Source organism: Ranitomeya imitator, chromosome 9 (genome assembly GCF_032444005.1).
Source record: "Ranitomeya imitator isolate aRanImi1 chromosome 9, aRanImi1.pri, whole genome shotgun sequence".
NCBI classification, from domain to species: Eukaryota; Metazoa; Chordata; class Amphibia; order Anura; family Dendrobatidae; genus Ranitomeya; species Ranitomeya imitator.
The window spans coordinates 5768376-5789634 of NC_091290.1; the positions used below are offsets into that span (position 1 = coordinate 5768376).

Genomic DNA, 21259 nt, shown 5'->3' on the forward strand with positions numbered 1-21259 from the left:
GCAGACAGGATCTTATCATGTATCTCTGTATACAGGGAGCTCCCCCTAGTGGTGGCTGCAGACAGGATCTTATCATGTATCTCTGTATACAGGGAGCTCCCCCAATTACTGGAAGTTTATTTAATGCTTTGAGCAAAGTGACTGTAACCCATTGCTTTACTTATTTTGGAGAATTAGCTGACTCTAAAATTGTAATCCAGACCCATGCGTGTCTTGTAATTTTGATAATTCATTGGGATAAGAGATGACAGTTCTCTATGTGGCTCGTGGACATCTCCATTGTCGGCCTGGAGATGGGAGGATGTTCTGCTCCAGGGTTGCGCTGAATACTAGGATGATGAAGAGCTGCGGCTCCTTTCTCATTGTTGACCTTGCACATTGCATGTTTCATTCTGTTGTGTTACTCTCTGTTGCCTTGGAGATTTGCTGTAAAGATGGGTTAAAGTGTAATTGCCAATTCTATTTATTTTTTTAACTTTTCCTTTTGAAGTAACAATACTTCTATAAAATATTGCGATAAAAACTCGCTTTTGATGGAATATATATACCTACATACACTGCTCAAAAAAATAAATGGAACACTTAAACAACAGAATATAACTCCAAGTAAATCAGACTGTCCACTTAGGAAGCAACACTGATTGACAATGTCACATGCTGCTGTACAAATAGAATAGACAACAGATGGAAATTATTGGCAATTATCAAGACCCCCTCAATAAAGGAGTGGTTCTGCAGGTGGGGACCACAGACCAAATCTCAGTACCAATGCTTTCTGGCTGATGTTTTGGTCACTTTTGAATGTTGGTTGTGCTTTCACACTCGTGGTAGCATGAGACGGACTCAACAACCCACACAAGTGGCTCAGGTAGTGCAGCTCATCCAGGATGGCACATCAATGCGAGCTGTGGCAAGGTTTGCTGTGTCTGTCAGCGTAGTGTCCAGAGGCTGAAGGCGTTACCAGGAGACAGTCCTTTACACCAGGAGACGTGGAGGGGGCCATAGGAGGGCAACAACCCAGCAGCAGGACCGCTACCTCAGCCTTTGTGCAAGGAGGAGCACTGCCAGAGCCCTGCAAAATGACCTCCAGCAGGCCACAAATGTGCATGTGTCTGCACAAATGGTTAGAAGCCGACTCCATGAGGATGGTCTGAGTGCCCGACGTCCACAGATGGGGGTTGTGATCACCGTGCAGGACGCTTGGCATTTGCCACAGAACACCAGGATTGGCAAATTCACAACATATGTATCTTGGGAAGGTAGTCTACTGTCTCCAATCTTGTCAGGTGATCTGGCTGGGAACCAAGAAGAAGGGGAACATTTCACACCTTTGGCTCTTTGAAGAGAGATGTCAATTACAGCCTGACACTATCTAGCTGTGAGAAACTTTTACACAGGGAATCTCAGAGGAAATAATATATTCATTGGGGGAGCAGCCGTGGTCCAATCAAAAACGAGCAATTATAATAATAACATGAGAGGCTGGTCTAGAAATTTGACCTCCAGAGTAACTCTATAAATTAGGCTTGTGTGTGTATATAAAATTGTTCACATGTGGGGGCAGCCTGGGAAGCTGATGTGATCCATTCCATATTTCTTCCTCCCTCAGGGAGCAGAAGCAGACTACAAGTTAGCTATTTCTGTAAGTTTTCTCCTGCTTATTTTATACTGTTTTGCATATTTGTATGTATTTTTATTACCATATTTTTATACCTTTTTCTTCAATGTAACATAGTAACATAGTAACATAGTTAGTAAGGCCGAAAAAAGACATTTGTCCATCCAGTTCAGCCTATATTCCATCATAATAAATACCCAGATCTACGTCCTTCTACAGAACCTAATAATTGTATGATACAATATTGTTCTGCTCCAGGAAGACATCCAGGCCTCTCTTGAACCCCTCGACTGAGTTCGCCATCACCACCTCCTCAGGCAAGCAATTCCAGATTCTCACTGCCCTAACAGTAAAGAATCCTCTTCTATGTTGGTGGAAAAACCTTCTCTCCTCCAGACGCAAAGAATGCCCCCTTGTGCCCGTCACCTTCCTTGGTATAAACAGATCCTCAGCGAGATATTTGTATTGTCCCCTTATATACTTATACATGGTTATTAGATCGCCCCTCATTCGTCTTTTTTCTAGACTAAATAATCCTAATTTCGCTAATCTATCTGGGTATTGTAGTTCTCCCATCCCCTTTATTAATTTTGTTGCCCTCCTTTGTACTCTCTCTAGTTCCATTATATCCTTCCTGAGCACCGGTGCCCAAAACTGGACACAGTACTCCATGTGCGGTCTAACTAGGGATTTGTACAGAGGCAGTATAATGCTCTCATCATGTGTATCCAGACCTCTTTTAATGCACCCCATGATCCTGTTTGCCTTGGCAGCTGCTGCCTGGCACTGGCTGCTCCAGGTAAGTTTATCATTAACTAGGATCCCCAAGTCCTTCTCCCTGTCAGATTTACCCAGTGGTTTCCCGTTCAGTGTGTAATGGTGATATTGATTCCCTCTTCCCATGTGTATAACCTTACATTTATCATTGTTAAACCTCATCTGCCACCTTTCAGCCCAAGTTTCCAACTTATCCAGATCCATCTGTAGCAGAATACTATCTTCTCTTGTATTAACTGCTTTACATAGTTTTGTATCATCTGCAAATATCGATATTTTACTGTGTAAACCTTCTACCAGATCATTAATGAATATGTTGAAGAGAACAGGTCCCAATACTGACCCCTGCGGTACCCCACTGGTCACAGCGACCCAGTTAGAGACTATACCATTTATAACCACCCTCTGCTTTCTATCACTAAGCCAGTTACTAACCCATTTACACACATTTTCCCCCAGACCAAGCATTCTCATTTTGTGTACCAACCTCTTGTGCGGCACGGTATCAAACGCTTTGGAAAAATCGAGATATACCACGTCCAATGACTCACCGTGGTCCAGCCTATAGCTTACCTCTTCATAAAAACTGATTAGATTGGTTTGACAGGAGCGATTTCTCATAAACCCATGCTGATATGGAGTTAAACAGTTATTCTCATTGAGATAATCCAGAATAACATCCCTCAGAAACCCTTCAAATATTTTACCAACAATAGAGGTTAGACTTACTGGCCTATAATTTCCAGGTTCACTTTTAGAGCCCTTTTTGAATATTGGCACCACATTTGCTATGCGCCAGTCCTGCGGAACAGACCCTGTCGCTATAGAGTCACTAAAAATAAGAAATAATGGTTTATCTATTACATTACTTAGTTCTCTTAGTACTCGTGGGTGTATGCCATCCGGACCCGGAGATTTATCTATTTTAATCTTATTTAGCCGGTTTCGCACCTTGTAAGCAATGTATTTTTTGTATTAAAGCATAAAACTTTAACAAGTTGAACCTTGTATGTTCTAAAGAACCCATAGCCTTAAAGTTTGTGATCCTTATGATTGGCAGACAGTACTAGTACTATTTCCAGGACTCATCGCCCGTGTATTTGGTGAGTGGTGGCAGCGTGTATGAATGGGTGTGTGGCCTGGGTCGGGGTGTGATTTATGCTCCCACTACAGCATAGGACAGAGGTTGAATGCTGGACTGAGAGTAGGGAGATAGATTAACCCCTGCAGGCACAACCCCAAGTCGCGTGCTGAGAGCGGGTGCGTGACAAATTGGTGGCAGCACGGTGGGATCCGTGACATATATTTATATGTGTGTGTGTGTGTGTGTGTATATATATGTATATATTTTTAGGAGGAAGAAGCTTTATTGCATTGTGTTCCCGGGGGACGGGTGCATTACCCCGGGCAGTTCTGGGAATGCCGCAGATGCTGGATTGTGCATTTATGTGGGAGAGAAGCTGCGGTATTCATGGCCACCGGCTTTTCCAGCAGCAGATCCCGGCAGATTACAGACACGGGTCGGCATCGCAGCGTCCACCCTTGATTTGGTAAATAAGCGCTTTATTAATTTGCAAAACTAAAAAAATATTCTCTTACTATCCCAATAAACTGTGACTACGGCCGAGCGGACTCTTGTAAAGAGTATACGTTGAATATTAATAGTGCGTAAAACTGTACAATATTTACAGGGCGCGTTCTCTGCAGGGTCCGCGACGCTCTGCAGAACCAGTGTGCTAAGCCTCTGTCCGACCCTCTCCAGGACCCCTCTCCCCGCAGTGCCGGCCCATACACGGAGTCCATCTCAGCGTCCAGCACTGTGACCTCCTGGATAAACGGGTCACACCTCAGTCGCCCTTTTTTGTCCTCTTGTACAAAGCACATCTTATTTCCCCCTCACAGCCGTATCCGAGGCCCAGAAATATGTAGATCCAGGACCGAGTCCAAGCAGGAGGGTGACGACTTGGTGTCAGTAAGCTGCCAGCGAGCCTGTGACATTCAGGTCATTGTACATTTGTTCTTTTCCTCCTGGATTTCTAGTAATCTTTGTCTAGTTCCGATCACTTCTTACCTGACGGCCTCAGCCGGACCCCAAGTGCCCCCTTGTAACGTATTTGACTGTTTGTCATAAGTTTCGTCTTTTCTTCTCATTAATATAAGGTAAATCCAACAAGTTCTGCCGTCTTCGAGGCTGAAGATCCTCTGAGACCTAGTCCTGGTTTACATGGCATTTACTAAATTTCACCTTTACAATATGGCAGCTGAATAGCAGACCCCCGGGGGGAGACCGTTCAGGCGAGACGTCAGAAGATTACGACCCAAAAATGGTATAAAGTCGCTTCCCCCTCAGGAGTGCGGGCGTCGTGTACGGCGTAAGGGTGCAGCGGAGATATTACCGGACCCCGATCCAAAGCCTCCGGTCACACCTTATTTATACGGCCGCAGGAATCTGGAGACTTTGGCGCGCAGGAGCCTGATGAAGGATTTAGGAAACATTTCCCTGGATTCCTGAGCCGTGTACTTAAAATAATTCTGAGGGTGAGCGAGGACTTCAAACAGCGCCTTAATCAGCTTCTTATCCTGCAAGACACAAAGAAGAAGGGTCAGATGGGCCATGACTGGAGACCTCTGGTATAAGAAGGCGGCTGGAGGCTTTGTGTCCAGTTACTTCCTTGCACCCCTCAGATCCCACTCAGGTGAGACAAATACCCCACTGCTAAACTGTGTAGGGAAAAGGACTGGACCCCCCATCGCAAGCACTGACCTTGGGTTTCTCCTTCAACTCCATTGCCTCCAAGAGTATACGCTATAGCCTCCACCCCCGGTGTATAACCTCTGGCCCCCCACGTGCTGGCTGCCATTACCACCATGTGACAGAGCGGCCGGTGGTCCAGAGCTCCATGATACCAGCCCAGTCCAGTAAGAGGAGCCTCCAAGGAACTAGACCGTCCATGACATTTCTTCCTCCTGTATTTTCCCCATCACCTGTGAGTGGAAGGAACCGCAGCAACTCAGCCATGAAGGGGAGACCCCATAACATTGCGGGGGGCCGAGTGCTGAGGAGCAGAGGGCAGAAACGTCACCACCGCTCTGCTCACCCCATAACGGCAGAGTCCAGACCTCCTCTATCAGCACAGACCCTGCACCCCACTGGGAGCTGCACACAGCCGTACATCACCAAGCACAATGATGAGCGTAGGATGGAGTGGTGTAAAGCCGCCACCACCGGACTCTGGAGGAGACGTGTTCTGTGCAGTGACAGATCGCACTTCTCTATCCCCCGACTGCATTGTGCCCCCTGTACAGAAGGTGGAGGGGAATAATGCTTTGGGCTGTTAACAGGGGGCGGCCTCGGACCCTCCGCTCCAGTGATGGGAAATCTTATCTTCAGCACAAGTCATTGTGGACAATCGTAACTTCAGCTTTGTGGGTGCAGTTTGTAGAGACCTTTATCTGCCCCCCATAATGGTGCCAAGTGCATGAGGTCCATACAGCCATGGAGGGGACACGAGCGGCCGCACAGAACTCGGACCTAAACCTATAATGGAGATTGTGAGCCCGGACCCCCAACATCAATGTCTGACCCCACAACTGCTATTCTGCAGAGGGGCGACTCCACATTAATGTCTATGGATGGCAGCACTGCGCCGGGCACAGGCGGCACTTTGTCGCGCTCATCTGAATGGCGCAGAGGCTACGACTCCATCACAATGTGGTTTTCTCAAGTGCAGAAGTTTCTGAACATGGCTCCTTCTGTTACATGTAGCAGGAGGTTTACGGACCCCGATCCTGTAATGTAAATGCAGCTTTACCTTTAATATCTCCTGGTGATTTTCAGAAGCGTATAATCTCCCGTCTCTGACGATATCTTCTATCAGCTCCTGATAATCTTCTGTGAAAGACAAGAAAGAAGTAAAGGTACCGTCACACTGAGCGACGCTGCAGCGATACCGACAACGATGTCGATCGCTGCAGCGTCGCTGTTTGGTCGCTGGAGAGCTGTCACACAGACAGCTCTCCAGCGACCAACGATCCCAAAGTCCCCGGTAACCAGGGTAAACATCGGGTTACTAAGCGCAGGGCCGCGCTTAGTAACCCGATGTTTACCATGGTTACCAGCGTAAACATTAAAAAAACAAACACTACATACTTACCTTCAGCTGTCTGTCCTCCGGCGCTCTGCTTTCCTCTGCACTGTCAGCGCCGGTCAGCCGGATAGCAGAGCGGTGACGTCACCGCTGTGCTTTCCGGCTGGCCGGCGCTGACCCAGGATGCAGGAGGAGTGCAGAGAAGCAGAGCCCTGGGGACAGACACTGGAAGGTAAGTATGTAGTGTTTTTTTACATTTACACTGGTAACCAGGGTAAACATCGGGTTACTAAGTGCAGCCCTGCTCTTAGTAACCCGATGTTTACCCTGGTTACCAGTGAAGACATCGCTGGATCGGTGTCACACACGCCGATTCAGCGATGTCAGCGGGAGATCCAGCGACGAAATAAAGGTCTGGACTTTCCTCAGCGACCAACGATCTCCCAGCAGGGGCCTGATCGTTGGTCGCTGTCACACAGAACGATTTCCTTAACGATATTGTTGTTACGTCACAAAAAGCAACTATATCGTTATGTGTGAAGGTACCTTTAGAGTCCTGACCCTAGGAGCTGACGCTCTGTAAGGTAAACTGGTCATGTACAAGGGGCACTCAGTGCTGGGAGTCTACAGTCCTGAGAGAAGGGGCTCAAACTCACCATTATGGGGTCTTACCGTCGTATGTCACATACGGAACCTGGAAGCCTTTGGCGCTGTTCCCCTCATTAGACCGAAATTGTATCCAGAGCTTCTTAGACCGCGAGGTGAAGGCGATTGGACGCTCGTAGGTCTGACAGGTTTCATACGTTGTCACGGAATTGGACGAAGCTAAGAAATAAAGGGACAGAATTTCCTTAAGTAACAAATCTGTAACCTGACCATCATATACAGGGGCGCTGTAACCTGACCATCATGTATGGGGCGCTGTAACCTGACCATTATAAACAGGGGCGCTGTATCCTGACCATTATATACAGGGGCGCTGTATCCTGACCATTATATACAGGGGCGCTGTATCCTGACCATTATATACAGGGGCGCTGTATCCTGACCATTATATACAGGGGCGCTGTATCCTGACCATTATATACAGGGGCGCTGTAACCTGACCATCATGTATGGGGCGCTGTATCCTGACTATTATATACAGGGGCGCTGTAACCTGACCATCATGTATGGGGCGCTGTATCCTGACCATTATATACAGGAGCGCTGTATCCTGACCATTATATACAGGGGCGCTGTATCCTGACCATTATATACAGGGGCGCTGTATCCTGACCATTATATACAGGGGCGCTGTATCCTGACCATTATATACAGGGGCGCTGTATCCTGACCATTATATACAGGGGCGCTGTATCCTGACCATTATATACAGGGGCGCTGTAACCTGACCATTATATACAGGGGCGCTGTATCCTGACCATTATATACAGGGGCGCTGTATCCTGACCATTATATACAGGGGCGCTGTAACCAGACTATTATATACAGGGGCGCTGTATCCTGACCATTATATACAGGGGCGCTGTATCCTGACCATTATATACAGGGGCGCTGTAACCTGACCATTATATACAGGGGCGCTGTATCCTGACCATTATATACAGGGGCGCTGTATCCTGACCATTATATACAGGGGCGCTGTAACCTGACCATCATATACAGGAGCGCTGTAACCAGACCATTATATACAGGGGCGCTGTATCCTGACCATTATATACAGGGGCGCTGTATCCTGACCATCATATACAGGGGCGCTGTAACCTGACCATCATGTATGGGGCGCTGTATCCTGACCATTATATACAGGGGCGCTGTATCCTGACTATTATATACAGGGGCGCTGTATCCTGACCATTATATACAGGGGCGCTGTATCCTGACCATTATATACAGGGGCGCTGTATCCTGACCATTATATACAGGGGCGCTGTATCCTGACCATTATATACAGGGGCGCTGTATCCTGACCATTATATACAGGGGCGCTGTATCCTGACCATTATATACAGGGGCGCTGTATCCTGACCATTATATACAGGGGCGCTGTATCCTGACCATTATATACAGGGGCGCTGTAACCTGACCATTATATACAGGGGCGCTGTATCCTGACCATTATATACAGGGGCGCTGTATCCTGACCATTATATACAGGGGCGCTGTATCCTGACCATCATATACAGGGGCGCTGTAACCTGACCATCATATACAGGAGCGCTGTAACCAGACCATCATATACAGGGGCGCTGTATCCTGACCATTATATACAGGGGCGCTGTATCCTGACCATTATATACAGGGGCGCTGTATCCTGACCATTATATACAGGGGCGCTGTATCCTGACCATTATATACAGGGGCGCTGTATCCTGACCATTATATACAGGGGCGCTGTATCCTGACCATTATATACAGGGGCGCTGTATCCTGACCATTATATACAGGGGCGCTGTAACCTGACCATTATATACAGGGGCGCTGTATCCTGACCATTATATACAGGGGCGCTGTATCCTGACCATTATATACAGGGGCGCTGTATCCTGACCATTATATACAGGGGCGCTGTATCCTGACCATTATATACAGGGGCGCTGTAACCTGACCATTATATACAGGGGCGCTGTATCCTGACCATTATCTACAGGGGCGCTGTATCCTGACCATTATATACAGGGGCGCTGTATCCTGACCATTATCTACAGGGGCGCTGTATCCTGACCATTATATACAGGGGCACTGTAACTTGACTATTATATTCAAGGGTGTTGTAATATCACTAAGTGTGGGGGTGCTGTAATTCGATCACTATATATGGAGATGCAGTAAACCAATTACTTTATGCAGGGGTGCTGTAGCCCGATCACTATACACAGGGGTGCTGTAGCCCGATCACGATACACAAGGGTGCTGTAACCTGATCACTATACGAAGAGTGCTGCAAACCAATTACTTTATACAGGGGTGCTGTAACCCGATCGCTATATACCGGGGTGCTGTAACCTGATCACTATATCTCTGGGTGCTGTAACCCAATCACTATATCTCTGGGTGTGGTAACCCGATCACTATATACCGGGGTGCTGTAACCAGATCACTATATCTCTGGGTGCTGTAACCCGATCACTATATACCGGGGTGCTGTAACCTGATCACTATATCCCGGGGTGCTGTAACCCGATCGCTATATACCGGGGTGCTGTAACCTGATCACTATATACCGGGGTGCTGTAACCCGATCGCTATATACCGGGGTGCTGTAACCTGATCACTATATCTCTGGGTGCTGTAACCCAATCACTATATCTCTGGGTGTGGTAACCCGATCACTATATACCGGGGTGCTGTAACCCGATCACTATATACCGGGGTGCTGTAACCTGATCACTATATCCCGGGGAGCTGTAACCTGATCACTATATACCGGGGAGCTGTAACCCGATCACTATATACCGGGGAGCTGTAACCCGATCACTATATACCGGGGTGCTGTAACCCGATCACTATATACCGGGGTGCTGTAACCCGATCTCTATATACCGGGGTGCTGTAACCCGATCGCTATATACCGGGGTGCTGTAACCTGATCACTATATCCCGGGGTGCTGTAACCTGATCACTATATCCCGGGGAGCTGTAACCCAATCACTATATACCGGGGAGCTGTAACCCGATCACTATATCCCGGGGAGCTGTAACCCGATCACTATATCCCGGGGAGCTGTAACCTGATCACTATATACCGGGGTGCTGTAACCCGATCACTATATCCCGGGGAGCTGTAACCCGATCACTATATACCGGGGTGCTGTAACCCGATCACTATATCCCGGGGAGCTGTAACCTGATCACTATATACCGGGGTGCTGTAACCCGATCACTATATCCCGGGGTGCTGTAACCTGATCACTATATCCCGGGGTGCTTCCATCAGACGCGGGGCACCCAGGTGAATAAACATGAGGTGCTGACCCCAATCACGAGATGTCCGCCCTCCTGGCGGGAGATACTCACGGCTCTTCCTCATCACCAGGTAGTCTCCGCACTCGTCTTCGATCGGCAGGAAGATTTCTGGCACCACGATCAGGATCCGTCTCTTGGGGGGAGGGGAGATGTTCCAGGTGCACTCCGTGTTCGCAGGGTAATTTCCGGGATAATTGGGAGATTCGATGTACCCGGAGTAATCCCCCAGCTGCCCCCCGCACTGCCGGTCTGAGGACAAACAAGTGATAAAATTATGACAAATTATTTGGAGGATTCTTCTTTGCCGGTTTACACTGGACAACTGATAAATGTCACGATATGGTATGAAATATCATAAGTAGTTCTCTTGCTAGCCTGCGTGGGCTAAGCCCCCCTTCTTGGAGTGATACTGCAAATTCCTGGCTTTCCTTCTCAGAGAGTGTGGGGGTTAGGAGAGCCAAAAGTATTTACGACCGGCATTTCCTGTGTAAGCTCTTGTTCAGCTATAAGTGAAGTAGAAACTTCGAGGATCCATGAGAGATTCTTTGTTTAGTTTTTGTTAGATATTAGGTAAACGATTTAAGCTAGAAATACGAAAATATATATTCTTATTCTCACTCGGTGTACCTACCCATTCCCCGAAACACGGGCTTCTAACTCCGTCTGGTAAAGAAGTAGGGTTTTCTCTGTAATTATGTATCCCAGATAGGACATATTTGATCTCATTAGAATGCTCACGTTAATCCGAGATGAATGATGGGTTGGTTAGGACTATGAGATGTTTTGTAGCAGAATTATAGAAATTAGATATAGGTTAGGGTAAAATCAGTAAACTGAAGAGGTAGGAGGGACGAGGTGATCCAACCCCTTTATGGGATGTTACAGGCTTAAGCTATAACTGTCTGCACACATCCCCAGCTTCCTTCTTGTCCTATTTTCCTGGAAGAGCTGAGTACATCCCATGAGCTGGGACGTATGGAAAACTGCCCTAGCCTGGTTGCCTGTCATGCTTTGAACATGTGAGTGTTGTTTTTTCTCATTTATTCCCTTTATGTTATAATTACCCTTGTACATATTTGCAATTGTCTCATTTGTAACATCTTTATAAAATATTTTTGATAAAGCACTGCCTAATTTTTTATGGGATATAATATTATATGTTAGTTCATTCTCCATGCTCTAAACGCACCCTGTCTCTGGAAGAGAATTACGCTACTGTGTTGGGTTAGCTTCGGACCCATTTAATCGAAGCTGGTGGCAGCATACATTTTGTACTGGGTAGTTGGGTGGCGTTATAGCGACTGCGGCGTTGATAATTATTGTTCCTGCCTAAGTGGGAGTAGTTTATCGCGTCGATGCAGCGTGCCCAATAGCCAGTACATAGCAGGCAGCCTGTCTGGCGACTAATTACCCTAGGTGCAGTACCTAATCTGACCTGAGAGTAAGGGGGGCGCCAGAGAGCTGCAAGTGTTAAGTGGAACTGTAAGCGGGATATACATAAATCCCTGCAGTTTGTGGTATATTAAAAGCAGTGGGATACCTAAAATAAGCCCCTGCTGTAAACTAAGAGGTCAATAGCCTTGTGTGTGGTTTTTCATCACATCGTGGAGTGGAGGGATAACTAAGATAAGCCCCCCTGCACATGTGATAGCCGTCTGTTGGCCTAAAGTCACCTCAATCCGTGACGTAGGGGTGACTGTCACGGTGTGAATCCTGACCCATTGGTGACAGCGGTCAGGGGAATCGTGACAATTGGTGGCAAGGCGGTGGGATATCTTTGAGCATTAGTGATTTGGTTTGAGTAATCATTCCTCTCACTAAAAACTTGCAGAAAGTTCTTGCGAGGACTCTGCGCAAATAAGTTTGGAGAACGAACTCAGTGTTTTATTAGTCTTGAGACAATTGTGTACGGGTAATTATCCCCTCCCTTTCTCTTCGTTTTTCTATCCTATCTTTTATTTGGCAACCATGGTTGTGCAGGGAGAAACCTTCTATGAGCAGCAGACGAGAGACACCCTTGTTGCCTTATGCAAGTCACAGCACATTGACTTTGCAAGCAAAAACAAAGCCCAACTGGTCGCAGTTCTGGTGCAATGGGAAGCCGACCAAGCCAGGTCACAGAGCCCAGAGGCCGCAGAAGCCAGCACCAGCGAACATGGTGCTGCAGCAGAGGTCCAACCACTGAATGCTGGCCCTGTTAGCAATCCGGGCGAATTGGACCCCCACCTGCAGGCGGCCTTGGAAGGGACGCCTACAGCTGATTCAGCAGTATCGGCAGGAGGCGCGAGCCGAACGAGAGGCCCAGCGAGAGGCTGAGAGCCGAGCGAGAGGCCCAGCGAGCCGAGCGCCAAGCCCAGCGAGAACATGAACTGGAGATGCTCCGGCAGGGGGGGATGCCCTCCACCGCCCAGAGACGTGAGCCCAGCAGCGCTCAGATACCTAAGCCCCGGCCCGATCACTTTCCTGTTATGGAGAAGGACGGGGACTTGGACACGTTTCTGCGGGCCTTTGAGAAAGCCTGCAGACAGTACCGGCTGCCTACAGATGAATGGGCACGATACCTGACACCAGGGCTGAGAGGTAAAGCTCTGGAGGCGTTTGCTGCCCTCCCTCAAGAACAAGATGGTGACTATGAGGCCATCAAGCAGCCAAGTATCAGCTTACACCCGAGGTGTACCGTAGAAAGTTCCGGACCCTCCAACGTGGCCCACACGACAGTTACAGTGATGTGGTGCATGGACTGGGGACCCACTTTGACCAGTGGACCCAAGGACTGTCAGTGACCACCTTTGCACAGCTGCGAGACCTGATGATCAAAGACCAGTTCTTTCATCTTTGCCCAGCTGAGGTGCGACCGTTCGTGATGGACAGAGAACCCAAAGACGTGACGAAAGCAGCACAGATTGCCGATGCCTATGAGGCCAACCGTAGATCGGAAGTGCGGAAGCCAGTCACCACCAGCTGGAGAGGGGGTAAGCCTGCAACCAACCCCAGTACCCCTGCCAGCCAACACACCAGAGGTCCTGTCCCCGTAGCCAACAGCACCAGACCTACCACTGAACCTCGCAAGTGTTTCACCTGCCATCAGACTGGTCATATCAGTCCCTCCTGCCCAACCAAGCAGAAGAACCCCCCAGCCAAGGCCCCAGGGCCTAATGCAGCAGTTCTTTTGGTGGGTGGTGTGGTTGGGAGGGTGTGTGACAACGTACAGCCCGTCACTGTGGGAGGCCATGTTGCTACAGGCCTCAAGGACACCGGGGCTGAACGAACCCTCATCCGACCCGAACTGGCGGCCCCTGAAGAAATCATTCCGGGGAAAACCCTAACTGTCACTGGGATTGGGGGCATCAGCTGTCCCTTACCGATGGCCCGGGTTTTTATTGATTGGGGTGCTGGGAGCGGGGTGAAGGAAGTGGGGCTGTCTGATAATTTGCCCACTGATGTTTTGTTGGGGACTGATTTGGGGAGGTTGGTTGCCCACTACGTCACTGATACCCCTCCCCAATCTACTAATAAGGGTAACGTTAACCCTGATGATGATGATGATGGGAGATCGCATGTGTTACCTGACCATGCTTTATCTTGTAATGATGCATCTATTAACCATTTTTTTCCTAGGATTGATGGTGAAAATGTTGTACCTGTGCCAGTTGAACCTGATAATGATTTTTCTGTGAAGGTTAATGTGTCCATAGGTACATGCGTGCCCTGCCACGTCGCTCTGCGGAGTGAGACGGCTGAGGAACCCCTAACAGGGGCAAGTGTCGGTGCTACAGGAAATGGGGAGATGCATGGGAACCGTGAGGAAGGTGATGCCATGAAAGTGACCGGTGCCACCGAGGAAGGTAACTGGCCCATAAGTAGCACTGCCCCTGGAGTGTTGGGGGTGGATGGGGAGGTAGAGCCCATAGCAGCGCCGGCTGATGGGTCTGTAGAAACCCCCGGGGAGACAGCCTACGTAGCTGCTGTCACCCGCAGTCAGAGTGCCCGCAACGCAGATAACTGTCTGCCTTCCGGACCCTCCTCAGTCATCACTGTGACTGAACCAGAGGTGGACCCAGAGCAGGTCCAAGAGGGTTCCCGTGGGGAAGGGACCCTGTCGTCGCTTCTGGCTTCCCCTAGCCAGGAGTTTCAGGCCGCTCTGCACACAGATGCGAGCCTAGAGAGTTTGAGACAACTTGCCGGGACGCTCTTCTCCGAGACTGATAAGGAGAAGGTGTTCTGGGAACGAGGAAGGTTGTACCGGGAGACAGTACCCGGAGAATCACAAAAGGAGTGGTTGAGGGAAAGACAGCTGGTCGTCCCGCAGCAATTCCGGGGTGAGTTGGTGTTGATTGCCCATGAGATCCCGCTAGCTGGACACTTGGGGATCAGCAAAACTAAGGCCCGGCTGTCTCAACACTTCTATTGGCCTAAGATGGGGACAGATGTGTCAAACTACTGCCGCTCCTGTGTCACCTGTCAAAGAGTGGGGAAAGCGGGGCCTGCTATTAAGGCTCCCCTGATCCCTTTGCCAGTGATAGAGGAGCCTTTCCAGAGGATCGCGGTGGACATTGTGGGCCCGCTGGCCGTCCCCAGCAGCTCTGGAAAGCAATACATCCTTACTGTGGTAGACTACACTACTTGGTACCCAGAGGCAGTAGCTCTGTCGTCAACTAGGGCAGATAAGGTGGCGGATGCCCTGTTGGCCATCTTTTCACGTGTAGGATTTCCCAGGGACCCAATTTATGTCTCGCCTAATGGAGGCTCTCTGTAAGAGAATGCAGGTGAAGCACCTGGTATCGAGTGCGTATCACCCACAGACCAATGGCTTGTGTGAACGCTTCAATGGTACCCTCAAACAGATGCTACGCATGCTGGTTGAGACACAAGGGCGCGACTGGGAGCGGTACCTCCCACACCTGCTATTCGCTTACCGAGAGGTTCCGCAGGCCTCGACGGGGTTCTCCCCCTTCGAGCTCCTGTACGGCAGGCGAGTCCGGGGACCCATCGGTTTGGTAAGAGAATCCTGGGAAGAGGAGCCGAACCCTTCTGAAGTGTCCATAGTGGAGTATGTCATGCGCTTCCGTGACAAGATGCAGACCTTGACGCAGTTGGTGCATGACAACATGACGCAGGCTCAGGCTGATCAGAAGCACTGGTACGACCAGAACGCCCAGGAGCGGACCTACCACGTGGGTCAAAAGGTGTGGGTGCTGGTCCCCGTACCAACGGATAAGCTTCAGGCAGCCTGGGAGGGCCCGTACGTCGTCCACCAACAGCTCAACCCGGTCACGTACATGGTCACGCTTGACCACGCTCGGGGTAGGCGAAAGGCCTTTCACGTCAACATGATGAAGGCTCATCACGAACGTGAACTTTTCGTCCTACTGGTCTGCAGCTTGCCCGAAGACGGTGAGGAAGACACCCTCCTGGACATGCTGGCCCAAGCCAAGGCCAATGGGACCATCGAGGACGTGGAGGTAAGCGCCTCGTTAACTGAATCCCAGCGGTTGCAGTTGCAAACCACACTGGAACCCTTCCGGGTCGTGTTCTCCAACCGACCTGGGAGGACTCGGTTAGCAGTCCACGAGGTGGACACCGGGAATCACGCCCCACTACGGCGAACACCCTATCGAATCTCTGACCAGGTGCAGCAGACTATGCGCCAAGAGATCGATGAGATGTTACAGCTGGGAGTGATTCGACGGTCAAAGAGCGCGTGGGCATCACCTGTAGTTCTCGTGCCAAAGAAGGACCGGACCACCCGGTTCTGCGTGGACTACAGGGGGCTCAACGCCATCACAGCCTCGGATGCGCACCCAATGCCATGCATCGAGGAGCTGCTTGAGAAGTTAGCTGGCGCAGATTACCTAACAATAATGGATTTGAGTCGAGGATACTGGCAGATTCCCCTGAGCCCCGAGGCGCAGGAAAAGTCCACCTTTATCACACCCTTTGGACTGTACGAGTCCACGGTCATGCCCTTCGGCATGAAGAATGCCCCTGCCACTTTCCAGCGGATGGTCAACCTCCTGCTACAGGGACTGGAGACGTACGCCGTGGCATACTTGGATGACATTGCCATCTTCAGTCTCTCCTGGGAGGAACACCTGCAGCATCTCGAGGAGGTGCTCCAGCGAATTCACCAAGCAGGACTGACTATCAAGCCGGGAAAGTGCCAGATGGGCATGAGGGAGGTTCACTACCTGGGGCACCGGGTAGACGGGAACACCCTGAAGCCAGAGCCTGACAAAGTGGGAGTGATCGTGAACTGGCCCACTCCCGTGACCAAGAAACAGGTGATGTCCTTCTTGGGCACTGCAGGGTACTATAGGCGCTTCGTACAGCACTATAGTAGCCTGGCAAAACCTTTGACGGACCTCACCAGGAAGAAGCTACCCCACATTGTCAACTGGACAGATGGCTGTGAGGGGGCCTTCCAGGCGTTGAAAACCGCACTGTGCAACGCCCCTGTGTTGAAAGCAGTCGACAGCAGTCGATCGTACTTGGTTAAGACCGACGCCAGCGAGTTTGGCCTTGGTGCTGTGCTCAGCCTGGTTGACTCGGAGGACCAAGAGCACCCCGTGTTATACCTGAGCCGAAGCTTTTGCCGAGGGAAGTGGCCTACTCCACCATCGAGAAGGAGTGCCTGGCCATAGTCTGGGCCCTGCAGCGCTTGCAGCCCTACTTGTACGGTCGCACCTTCACTGTGGTGACCGACCACAACCCTCTGCGCTGGCTAAACGCCATGTGTGGAACCAACGGCAGGTTGCTACGCTGGAGCCTTGCCCTTCAGCAGTTTGACTTCACCATTGAACACAAAACGGGCAAAGAGCATGGGAATGCAGATGGACTCTCCCGCCAGGGCGAACCTACTGAGGTGCCCATGGAGGCATACCGTGGGGTACTGCCTCCCTAGCGCACACCAAAAGGGGGAGGTGTCACGATATGGTATGAAATATCATAAGTAGTTCTCTTGCTAGCCTGCGTGGGCTAAGCCCCCCTTCTTGGAGTGATACTGCAAATTCCTGGCTTTCCTTCTCAGAGAGTGTGGGGGTTAGGAGAGCCAAAAGTATTTACGACCGGCATTTCCTGTGTAAGCTCTTGTTCAGCTATAAGTGAAGTAGAAACTTCGAGGATCCATGAGAGATTCTTTGTTTAGTTTTTGTTAGATATTAGGCAAACGATTTAAGCTAGAAATACGAAAATATATATTCTTATTCTCACTCGGTGTACCTACCCATTCCCCGAAACACTGGCTTCTAACTCCGTCTGGTAAAGAAGTAGGATTTTCTCTGTAAATATGTATCCCAGATAGGACATATTTGATCTCATTAGAATGCTCACGTTAATCCGAGATGAATGATGGGTTGGTTAGGACTATGAGATGTTTTGTAGCAGAATTATAGAAATTAGATATAGGTTAGGGTAAAATCAGTAAACTGAAGAGGTAGGAGGGACGAGGTGATCCAACCCCTTTCTGGGATGTTACAGGCTTAAGCTATAACTGTCTGCACACATCCCCAGCTTCCTTCTTGTCATATTTTCCTGGAAGAGCTGAGTACATCCCATGAGCTGGGACGTATGGAAAACTGCCCTAGCCTGGTTGCCTGTCATGCTTTGAACATGTGAGTGTTGTTTTTTCTCATTTATTCCCTTTATGTTATAATTACCCTTGTACATATTTGCAATTGTCTCATTTGTAACATCTTTATAAAATATTTTTGATAAAGCACTGCCTAATTTTTTATGGGATATAATATATGTTAGTTCATTCTCCATGCTCTAAACGCACCCTGTCTCTGGAAGAGAATTACGCTACTGTGTTGGGTTAGCTTCGGACCCATTTAATCGAAGCTGGTGGCAGCATACATTTTGTACTGGGTAGTTGGGTGGCGTTATAGCGACTGCGGCATTGATAATTATTGTTCCTGCCTAAGTGGGAGTAGTTTATCGCGTCGCTGCAGCGTGCCCAATAGTCAGTACATAGCAGGCAGCCTGTCTGGCGACTAATTACCCAGGGTGCAGTACCTAATCTGACCTGAGCGTAAGGGGGGCGCCAGAGAGCTGCAAGTGTTAAGTGGAACTGTAAGCGGGATATACATAAATCCCTGCAGTTTGTGGTATATTAAAAGCAGTGGGATACCTAAAATAAGCCCCTGCTGTAAACTAAGAGGTCAATAGCCTTGTGTGTGGTTTTTCATCACATCGTGGAGTGGAGGGATAACTAAGATAAGCCCCCCTGCACATGTGATAGCCGTCTGTTGGCCTAAAGTCACCTCAATCCGTGACGTAGGGGTGACGGTCACGGTGTGAATCCTTACCCATTGGTGACAGCGGTCAGGGGAATCGTGACAATAAAGAACAGAAATTATCCGGGAAAACACTTGGTCCAGCTGCGTCCTCCGCGATCAGTGCACCAGCACCCTGTGTACAGGCGGCCATCACCGAAAATCAGCCACAAACGCCGGTAACAAAGCGGCAGCAGCTTTCTCATAGAATTTACCTCCCAGTCATTTGGGCATATGCACAAGTCTTCCTGAAGGGGGCGCTGGAGTAAGAAACGCTCCAAACGTATGAAGAGGTGGAAGTTGTGATGAGTTTGTCGTGCCGGTTTCCCAGCGCTCCATCCCGGCCCTGTCCCCCCGCTCCGTCCCCCTGCTCCGTCCCGGCTCTGTCCCTCCGCTCCATCCCGGCTCTGTTCCCCCGCTCCGTCCCGGCTCTGTCCCTCCGCTCCATCCCGGCTCTGTTCCCCCGCTCCGTCCCGGCTCTGTCCCCCCGCTCTGTCCCGGCTCTGTCCCCCCCGCTCCGTCCCGGCTCTGTCCCCCCCGCTCCGCCCCGGCTCCGTCCCCCTGCTTCGTCCCGGCTCCGCACACCTTCACCGACCCGCTAGCACCGATGTAAACAACCAGAGTCACAACTTATTGCCCAATTTCAGGCTGCACTAAAACCGCAACATTTCAGAGTTTTATGCCAGAATTCTGGTGAAAAGTCTGGTCTGATTCTGAGCCTCCATGTCAGCATTAGATTCACAGCTGAGGGTTTGGTACAGTTGTATCCAGTGTGAAGGGTCTTCTCTATGGACTCCAGACCGATACATCACAGCAATCAGAGCAGGAGATTTTATGCTGCTGATGTATAGACTGGATACAATTGTAACAAACCCTCAGCTGTGATCGGTCCGGAAGGATTTTCAGCCTCTTGATTGATCAGTAATATTATAATGACAATTTATAATAATCTGCACCAGATTTCCCTGTCTCATAAGTTACATTTTTATGGACTGTCCTGGATTTCTGGGTGGTTGGCAGCCGTCATATAAACATGAATGTTGTCATTACAATCTCTGCTTGCTGCTAGTCCTTGAAAATGCTCCACAGAGGCAACATCACTGCTAAAAGAAAGAAATCACACCCCTCCGCTCCTCGCTGGTGCTCCGTGTACAGGGGCTGCAGATGTCACGTGTAATACGTGGGTAGTGACCCCCGATCCCATGCACCATGACCCCCCCTGATCCCCGCGTGGTACATGGGCCGTTTACCCCCCACCAATCCCTGCACAGTACGTGGGCTGCGATTCCTGCAGCCCCTGTATACAGAGCACCAGCGAAGGGCAGAGAGGAATATTCTGTCTTTCTTTTAAGGGTAAGTTCACACGGGCGTGTCACGGATCCCTTCTCCGTGATGTCACTTATTCGTCACGTGCCTGCTCTCACACGTGACTTGAGGTTGTGCCTGCAAGGGTTAATCTATCTCCCCACTCTCAGTCCGAGCATTCAAGCTCTGTCCTATGCTGTAATGGGAGCATAAATCACACACTGACCCAGGCCACACACCCGCTCATACGCGCTGCCACCACTTATCGAATACATGGGCGGTGAGTCCCGGACTAATAATAATACTAATAAAAATATGTCTATCACTCATAAGGCTCACACACCTTTGAGCTATGGATTCTTTTAGAACATTCAAGGTTCAACTTGTTAAAGTTTTATACTTTAATAACAAAAAGTTCAATGCTTACAATAAGAAAAAGGTATAAAAATATGATAATAAAAAGACATACAACTTATGCAAACAGTGTCAAAATAAACAGGAGAAAACTTACAGAAATTACCTAACTGGTAGTTGCTTTCTGCTCCCTGAGGGAAGGAAGAATGTAGATTGGATCACACCAGCTTCTCAGGCTGCCCTCACATGTGAACACAATTCTCTGTCTGCAGCCAAAATTTATAACTTTGGTCTGAGGTCAGGTTTCTAGACTGGCCTCCCCAGGTTAATATCATAATTGCGGTCTGTTTGATTGGGCACGGCCGCTCTACTAATGAATATATTATTTTCTCTTGTGAAAACGTTCTCAGGAATAGATTCCCTCAGGCCGCAATTAATACCTCCCCTCCAAGACCTAGGAGGTGCCAAATGTTAGCTTCTTCTTGGCCCTAGCTAGACCTCCTGGTGAGATATGGAGACACAATTTCTACTAGTCCCAAGGAAGTACCTATTAACACCTAGGTGCAACTTGCCTTCAGGACAGATGTTACATTATCACTGGTCACACATATAACCCTAGACATATGTCCCTACACACACACACACACATATATATATATATATATATATATATATATATATTTTTATTTCACCACAGGGCATTTTTGCTGCGTTTTTCTATGCTGATTGTCAGCTGCTTTTTACAATACCAGCAAAGCCTATGAGACTTCACAAATCTGCACACATTGTTTTTTTTGTGTGATCAGTGTTTTGTGCTTCGCTGCATTTTTTGGACATAGAGCATGTCACTTCTTTCAGCGTTTTTGCTGCGTTTT

The 21259-nt window shown here is 49.2% G+C and overlaps 1 protein-coding gene across 4 annotated transcripts in view; it reads right to left on the reverse strand.

The window, feature by feature from the left end:
* Positions 1-3941: 3941 nt before the first annotated feature.
* SCUBE2 (signal peptide, CUB domain and EGF like domain containing 2) overlaps positions 3942-21259 on the reverse strand; it is a 127632-nt gene continuing 110314 nt past the window's right edge. For all 4 annotated transcript variants that reach the window (XM_069740098.1, XM_069740099.1, XM_069740097.1 and 1 more), the window contains 4 exons: positions 10504-10701; positions 7156-7308; positions 6208-6287; positions 3942-4975 (listed from right to left, as the gene is read on the reverse strand). In XM_069740098.1, the coding sequence (XP_069596199.1) occupies positions 4823-4975; positions 6208-6287; positions 7156-7308; positions 10504-10701 (584 nt within the window). In that variant the 3' untranslated portion in view covers positions 3942-4822. The remainder of the gene's footprint in view (positions 4976-6207; positions 6288-7155; positions 7309-10503; positions 10702-21259) is intronic.